Raw genomic sequence first — 8,953 nt, 5'->3', positions numbered from 1 at the left:
AGTTTGCCCAACGTAAAGTAATTAAAGTACCGTCACTAAACTGTACGTTACGATACAAATGTGCTTCGCTGAGAGTTGAATGTACCACGCCGTAGCTGCGCGCCGACGTGAGGCAGCCCAAGCGCGCTATAACAGAGAGCAGCTGTTCACCGAGATCGCGCCGCGTTTCGACGCATACGAGCCTTGCCGCAGTGTCTGCGCATGCGTGGGCGCGCGGACGCGAGCTCGCGCTCGTGCGCAAGCGTACGTGTGGTCTGGGCTTTACATTTAGGTTAACGTTACAGGTTCCCAGGTGGTGCAAATTATTCCGGAAATCCTCATTACTGCGTGCCTCATTAACTGATGGTTGTTTTGGCACGTTAAAACCCATAATTTAATTTTTTTAAGAAGTGTTCACAGCCCCTTCAATCAATCCATGAAGCTTCAGCACACACAAAGCGCAAAGCACTTGCGCCTCATAGAATATGTTTCTTCCTTTAACATACTGCCGACATACACAGAAGTGTCGTGCGCACAGTGAAATATTGAAACAACAAATATTGCGTTAACAAAACGAGAGTAGATGGTAACACTCACTACAGCGCACCAGCTACACGAGTAATTTATTACATCTAAGAATGTCCCATGCAATGCCGACGTGATAAACATGGCAAGATGGGACTTGCCCGTCAGTGGCATTGTATGTGAAATGATGAACAGAAAAAAAAGAAGCTATAGAGAATTCGAAGCAAATCGGCGAGATTCAATAAATCGCATAATGGCTGTTCTTGTGTGCTTCCACGCAGTACGCAGGCGTCGAGCAGGAACATGTATAAGGGAGCACTTTTAGCGCAATAACAAGAAGTCATTTGAGCGGCCTCATAAGGAAACGGGAAAAATATTAGACGACACGATGGGGATCACGCGGCTGACGTGTCGCAGTCTAGCTACGATGCGCCTTCAACCGTCGTCCTCGAAGAAAGTGCACTTGACCTTCGGGTTCATGCGCGAGCCGACTGGGCAGTGGAACGCGTTCGCGAACGCTGCGAAGTTGGCCAGTGGTACATTGCAGGCCTTTTCAGCGTCACCTGTTCCTTCCTCGGTGGCGCATAGCACGTGACAGTAGGTGAGGAAGAAGACCTGGTCGCCAGACATCTGCCCGAGCAAGGCCAACTGCAGCCCGTCCGACGTCTTCTTCTTCTCCCTGGCGTGCTTGTACGCGCGGAAGGCCGTCTCCACAGCCGGCAGGTGCGGGAAAAGGCTGAACACCGGACGGTTGCTCGAGGGTGTCGTGCCGTCGAGGACGGCTTCTCGCGTCCAATTATTCATGCACGACATTTTCTTCAAGTACCCGCTTGAAACGTTGGGACCCCACCAGAGCCTGTAAGTGCCCGTCGAGTCGACGGTGCTGCCGACGGGGTCGAACGAGCGGGTCAACTCGCGGGCAACGTAAGACCCGAGGCCGCCGTAGTTCATGGCGTCCGTGCCACCTACGGTGTACAGCGGGCGTTCGAGTGCATCCAACGACACGCGCAAGATGTTCCTGTAGTACTCGTAGGACAACAGCGCCGCGCCGCCTTCGCCCATCCGCCGCCGGTAAACGTCCTCGTACGCGTCGGTCGCCAGGAAGTCGCGCAGCACGGCGCTGGCCTCGAGGAAGCGCACGACGAAGCTCGACTCAGGGTCCTTGGGAGCGAATGCTTCGTACAGCGAGCGCCGACCTTCCTTGTGGAAGAAGACGTCGTTGGGGAAGATGTCGCGCGTCATCGAGTCCAGCTTGCGTACGGCCTCCGCCTTGGCGTCGTCGCGTGCCCAGCGCAGACTAGCGATGTTCTCCTTGGCCGCTGTTGCGATCGCGGTGAACATGTCGTCTATCCGGCCGCGAGTCTGAAATGCACAAATGCAGCGTGTGGGAAAAAAATACAAAACTACACTACTGCACTCGCAGTGTTGCTTAAAGAAACGCTCATCGTAAGAAAATCAGGCACAGCCATCCAGAGCCGGTATGATGTAACGCACCGTACCAAATCTTTGATTTTCACTATTTGTCGATTCTAAGTCACAAGCTGTATGATCATGAGCTTGGGTCCACGTGCGGCTTGTACATGCACTGGTGAGCGACAGTGCGCAATCTAGAAGTTTACAGGTTTAGTCGATGTACGCCCTGATCGCCAATGTGCGTTGTATGTTGCAGTGCGCAGACAGAACGTAACTGAATTTGCATGAGCATGAGATTGGATGTCTTGACGTTTACAGATGCCGTGCGACAGACGACAAGTGGGATTGACGATACGCGAGCGTGTTTACAGTGTGGAACCGCTCAAGGTACGAACTGCTAAAGTGCACCATGATCTCGCCAGGCTGCCCTACCTGCATCGATTGGTACGTCCGACCCTTTTCACTGCCATAATGCTTGTGACACGCAAGATTTGCTGCCTGCGTTAGCCCAACGACAGAGTGGTAGGGAGCGGTGGATTCTAATGGCGACTTCAGGTGGCCGTTTCGGAGTGCTCCAACGGTAGTAATTTTGTGGAGTTGCTTCTTTGAGATCGTTGATATCCGACTTGGAGCATCCAGAAATTCTCCCATCGACGGAGCAATTGCAGCTTCCGTACGTGCGAGCGCTATGCAGCTTCCGGCAGGGCGCTTTTGCCGGTGTTGGCTCGGGCGTTAAGAGGGTTTTGTAATTCTGCTGTTGTGCTGTCTGTGCTTCACGTCGATGTTGGCGACGTGGCAACATATGCATTGGTAAGCTACACCTTCAGTCCTACTTGTGGGTCGAGAGGCAAGCAGTGACAGCGTCCTATTACAGTGCCGAAAACGTGCTGTGCTTACGTAGGACTGTCTTGGAAGTGGCGGCCACTGTAGCGGTCGCTTTGGTACCCTACCATTATTTTTCGGGCTCGGTGTGATGCTGTAATGTTTCGTGATGTGTCCGCGTTCAGTCACGCATCACCGGAACTCTCCCTCTGCCCGCGTTAACGGAGAGTGGCTCGCCTGCGTTTGCCTAATAAAAATGTTTATTCTCTCTCTCCCCCTTCGGGAATTGCTTGCTTTCTCTGACTCGGATCTTGAACGCCTTGCAATCACATTCGGAGAACCAGATCAACGACCCGAATTTACGAATTTAGGAATGGAATAACGTGGACAGAACGGAGTCCGGTAAGTCATACTGGTCTAGTGTAAGCGCCAGAGCCACATCTAAAACGCCGTTTTCATCCAATACTGGCACATAACAAGCATACGATGGCATCCAAAGCCAGACGGAGGTGGTACTATGCAACGATCCATTTGATTTCTGAGCATTTTCGTGCTTCGCCATTGGCTCTCATGTTGCGGTGCCACACTTGGGCATTGGGCAGGACGGATCTTATAAGGAAGGACGAATGAAATGAATCGTTCTCAAAGAATCAGCCCTGCCGTGTGCGCTTGTTTTGCGTTCAGCCTTACAGCTACCTAACAAAATTTAAGAACAAAAGTTACTTTGCCCGGCATTTCTCAATCTCTTCGTCAGTAAATGCCACGAGTAACCGAAGCGTATACTTTCAGGGAACGCTCACACTGACGCAAGGAAGCGGCTGCGCTTTCCGTGGTGCTCACGAGGAAATCTTGCCGCTGCAAAGCAAACTCAGGATCTGTAAACGGCGACAAGGATCGGCAGAAAACGCAAAGCCTTCACCTCGGGGACGACTCCAGCGCCACCTATTTAAATACATGTAAATTGCAGAAATGCTCTGATAGGATGGTGGCTGAACTGATCTGAATGAAATTTGCTGCATTGGGGGAGAAAGGTAAATTCCAGTGACTGATGGAAGCAAAAGCTTTATGTAGGGCCTGCATTTTCTACACAAAAATTCGGCAAGCCTACATAAAATAATATAGAAGAGTGTTGTTTACAAATCTGTAAAACTCCACCAACAATAGACATCACAGTTCTGTAAATTGAGTGCTTTAATTAGAGCCCCAAAAGCGCATAAGGTTGATGTATGAATTTTCAGCTTACGTGATTTTGTTACAACGTTCACAACGGCTTTCCGAAAGTCCAACTCCCAAATTATGATATATTTCGGAGGGGTGTATAGGGCTAATACATGAATTTTGTCCACCTTAGAAGTATAGTCAAACACCTTTATATCGAAGTGTTGGAGATCTCCAAAACCCTTTGTTATGCAGGTCACTTCGTTGTAAAGCTGACGCGTCATGCCGTTGACAATTGGCAGGGTAACCACGTTCAGCCACAGAAAACATTTATCTGAAACGAATTTAGGAGCGATATTGTGAAGAAAGTCACTAATATTTTTTTTTTGTTTACACACTTCTTCTGACAGCATGTGCGACTGCGGCCAGCCTTAATGCCCCGAGGTTCATAGCACGCTCCGCGGGAAAAGGCAGGAGCTGCGCCAAGTAATGATGAGAGCGTCCGATGCCGCTATCGTCTCCCTTGCCGTCAATATTACGGTTCGTTTGCTGTTGCCTTCATTTACATTCGCGTTTTTTTCTGCGCTTGATGGCTTTAAAGACGCCTTCGGTCAGCAGTTACGATTACCTCGTCACGTTGCCATCCACTGCGGCGTTGCGAGATCACCGAGCCGCGCTCTGCCCACCTCGGTGTGGCTTCTATAGCAACAAATCAGCCGTTGGAGACGCCTAAATTCCTTCGTTTTACAGGGAAATTCATTGTATTTGTCTTCATTGCAGAGACATTCACGATACCCATGAAAAATGAGCATTCGGCCGGACAAAGTCAATCCTTCGTTAATCATTGCATTTTACTGTAGAGGCGTTGGTTGCAGAAGAGTTCAACGGCATGTATTACTCTGCCCAGTTTACAGAATTCTCACATCTTTTTTTTTTCGTAGAGTTGCTCAGCCGTAAGTTGCAGTTTGGTTTCAGAAATCTTTAAATGTAAAACCTTTCTTTATAGAAATATTCATGACTTTTAAAAATTGTGCTTCTTGCAATCACTACAGTTTGTTTTTTAAAAGAATCGAAGCTCATCATAATTAGTGCAGTGGTTGTCGAGAGAAACTTTTTCTGCCGTTACATTGTAGTGCCTAAATTGAAACGCCAAGGATACAGCTTCGTCCGAAGAGGGAGCTTTGGCTGCTAAGCGCCAGTATGAACACATTAGCAACTCTTAAGGCCGTGCGTATTTTGCGGGGTACGCACTAACCGTGTACGTGTGTCGATACACGATACGTGGAGCAGCGCGGAGTAGTCCTAGGCGCGAGTCGACCAGCTTTTGGCAGGCTTGGCGCACATGAAAGAGGGTATAGATCATCATGCTGCCACTGCCGAATGCTGTACTCGGCGATGAAACCATGGCCCACAGGTAGGTCTGCACTAGGGTCCACGCAACGGCGTCTAGCAGCTTCTCGGCCCTGTCGGCGTAGTCCCTCAGCAAGGCGTCAAGTTCGGCTAGCATCTCCGTGCTGTGCGCCACCATGGTGTCATCGGGAGATAGCAGCACATGGTCCACCAGGTGCTTCTGCAGGAGCTGGAACCACAAGCCATAGGGCCGCAGTGACGGGGTCATCTAAAAGAGCCGAGACATAACGGTACTATTGATACGTGAAAGCAAGTTCCTGTGTCATTCGAATATTACTGAGGCGACTGAATATTACTGAGGCGCCCTGTGTGTGTGAGTGTTTCTTCTTTGTCCTCCGTCATTTTAGCGCCTTCACTTCAGATCATGCTTAACCAACACGCTCAACTATCCATCCTAACGTCGAATATTACGTCGCGTACCTGACAGCACTGGAATGAGCAGACTGTAACCGCTTTCCAAATAAATGCGTAACCATACAGGAAAGATGGGCCTACAATGTTTTCAGCGCACGACCACTACTGCTGCTTTTAGATCGTACGGTATAGCTCACGTGCCATTCTCGCGGCTTCAAATACGTGCACATTGATGACACGAGTATTGTTCTATTCTGCGATGCTTATGACCACTGCGGAAACATAAGCCAGGCGCGGTGACGTGCGTGTTTTTGGACATTTTAAGAAAGACGCAACTTACAAACCACTAAAGGGGTTCTGTTGGCCAGTGAGAGATCAGTAAACTGGGGACAGCGCAAGGCGATCGCTCATCAGCCGCTTTCACGGCTGCAAGATACTGCGCTCTGACGTCTGTGTTTTTCTGCACAGTGCGTGTTTCAATCACGATAAGTTGACCAAATCAGGACGAGACGCCGACCGCATCGCCTGCTTGATTCGAATGCACTATTATTTCTCTAACCACACGAAGCCTGAGAAAGCAGATGAATTTTAAGAGGCGACGCGCTTGTCGCACGCATTTGGACCACGGCACAATGCCGCAGCATGGTCACGCAGGCCATTAATCCTTCGGCGGAAGCCGGACTCTGAAATTGCGCAGCGAGCGTGGTGTTGAAGGCCCTGGATGAACAGCTATGACCTCCGGACAAACGATGACAGGCCCCATCAAGAAAGAGTGGAAAATTATTTGTTTCCGTTCATTGTTTCAATGCAGTGATTCTACTGTTGACGTGGCAAACTATACTGCAGGTACTGATGTGGCAGACTATACTGTTGATGCTGATGTGGTGAACTATACAGCGGGCGTTCAAGCATGGAAAATGTAATCCTTTGTGCTCGCGGGAGCATACGTAATTTCGCGTTATCTCGTAGCACACGGCTGGTAGATCCATGCACAACTACGCGTGCTGTTTTAAAACCGAATCGAATGGCAATCGAATAAGGTCAGAAGAGATTCAAATATCGAATATTTTCCAATAGCTTGCGAATCTTGCAAAAAATTTGTTAGTGTTACTATCCGCATTTTCAACATCCCGGCATTCGCAACAATAGAAAGTGCGTATCATTGTCTGCACTATAGAAAGCATGTTTGTTAAACGTACTAACTGACCATTATGAACAACTACGTAGTTTGTTCCCAAAGTCGGGGCTCTCAGAATACGCGGTCATGCATCATAAGTTTACGAAATTATGCACCACTTCTGAGCATACCGTCAGGAGGAGACGTGCGTGTTGTCATTAAAAACGACAAAGTGAAAAGAAAGCACTTCTTTCTAGTCGTCGCGACAGGAGAGGACACTGCTCTTGTATAACGCAGGCTGTAATGAAAGGTATTCCGATTTTATCCGATAAGAGGACACAGGTTCTGCACATAAAAGTGGTGCTAAACAATGCCCACTGAAGAATGCCGTGTCTGAACAGCGTTTTACTGCGAGTGATCATCTTTAGTCGGAAAAGTGTGGCTTACTGAGCGACGTGGTGTGCTTTAATACGTTAAATCTACTGTGGATGGGATGGTGAAAATATCGCATTTATGCTTCCATTTATTGTTCGTTCACTTAAGTTGACGAGGTAAAATAATCAAAAAGCATGCGAGAAACGTTCATACCTTTAAATAGACACAGTTCGACTCGGTGATCTAATCACATAACTGTCGTTGCAACTACCAGCGGCTGCCAGTCTGCTTGTGCAACGAAGTTGCACAATTTCTTTTAGTTCTACCATGTCGAGATTTACAAGAAATCTGCAGTAAAATTGCCTAGCCAACCCGGATGCCAATTCAGATAAACGCATAGCGAACGGTGAGTGCCTACGACAGAACTATAACCATTGCAAAAACGAAATGTCATCTACATTTATAACCATGCAGCACAAGAAAAAAGACAGGAATGTGCAACCGAGCTGGCAGGTATTATAAAAAGAAAATGCACTTTTATGAGTGCTATTCAGCAGCAAAAAGAAATAAAGTCGGAACAATTGGCCGCCCGGCAGGATGAAGTCGGGACCTAGGACTTTACAGAAAAGCCGGGACTGTCCCTGTAAGTTCAGGAACGTTGCCAACACTGTCTAGATCAGCAACATATATATGTATATATATATATATATATATATATATATATATATATATATATATATATATTTATTTATTTAAAATACCTTACAGGCCCCATGGGGGCATTGTGTAAGGGGGGTTACAGAGTAAGCAGCCTTCTAAAGTGGTATACAAAAGATACACCTCAATACAGGACTCACCAACATTACTATCAAGATTGAAACATGAAACACAAACAACTGAAGTAATGAAGGTACACTTAAGTGTACACAAAGGTACACTTAAGGAAATAACTTGAGTAAAACTTAACGTAAGGCATTAATACAAGAAAGTCAAATACACAAAAAATGAACATATCAGGGAGTACAATTCTTGAAGTGATATCAAGGGAAAAAGACGCAAAAAAAGCAATAATATATACAGAGCATACAAGTGAACACACGATACAGCATAACATAGCAATTCACAAGAGCGAGATAGCAATGCATAAAAAAAAAGTATCACAAGAAGTTCGAAGCAGATTGCCAAGTGTTAGAAACAAGATAAAGTGATTTGTAAGTGCTGTTATGAAAAATGCTCGTGTAGGAGATGACGAAATTTTTCTTGATCTGACTCGGAACAATGTGATCAGGCAGATTGTTCCACAAGCGAATGGCCGTAGGGAGTGCGGAAAAGTTAAAAGCATGTGTCGTACCGTACATGCGCGCAAAACTTAAGTGGTTATTTAATCGACGAGACGTGCTCGAGGCGGTCTGGATATGTAGTGTGGATTGTGTGGCATTATAAACATATTTGTGAAACAAGGATAACAAAGCGATATTACGGCGAAGAACTAAAGGCTGTATGGAATGATCGAGTTTCATTTGCGTTACGCTGGAGTGATGGCTATAATTACGTGAAATGAAACGGGCAGCTCGGTTCTGGACTGATTCAAGCATGTTCAAGCATATATATATATATACCAGTAGCTAGGCAGCAGCCATCCCAAACCCGGGAAAGTAGGTAAAGAGCGCTCCACTGCACTACATTTTTCTTGACATGTCAAAAGCTTTTGATCGTGTGCCACATACTTTACTCATTGACAGATTAAGGGATGCCGGGCTTCCTGAGAGATTGATTTTGTGCTTGCAGGCTTATCTGAGT

The 8,953-nt window shown here is 47.2% G+C and overlaps 1 protein-coding gene across 2 annotated transcripts in view; it reads right to left on the bottom strand.

Annotated features, from left to right (window-relative positions):
* Positions 1-590: 590 nt before the first annotated feature.
* Positions 591-8,953, bottom strand: part of LOC135901809 (neprilysin-2-like) — a 43,783-nt gene continuing 35,420 nt past the window's right edge. The window contains exons 6-7 of one of the 2 annotated variants that reach the window (XM_065431650.1): positions 5,153-5,515; positions 591-1,866 (exon numbers count right to left, since the gene is read on the bottom strand). In XM_065431650.1, coding sequence (XP_065287722.1) covers positions 940-1,866; positions 5,153-5,515 — 1,290 coding nt within the window. In that variant the 3' untranslated portion in view covers positions 591-939. The remainder of the gene's footprint in view (positions 1,867-5,152; positions 5,516-8,953) is intronic. The other variant, XM_065431651.1, reaches the window with a different exon arrangement.

This window comes from Dermacentor albipictus, chromosome 2 (genome assembly GCF_038994185.2).
Source record: "Dermacentor albipictus isolate Rhodes 1998 colony chromosome 2, USDA_Dalb.pri_finalv2, whole genome shotgun sequence".
Classification (NCBI taxonomy): Eukaryota; Metazoa; Arthropoda; class Arachnida; order Ixodida; family Ixodidae; genus Dermacentor; species Dermacentor albipictus.
Note: the sequence above shows the minus strand (reverse complement) of the source record. Positions and strands in the feature narration are given on the sequence as shown.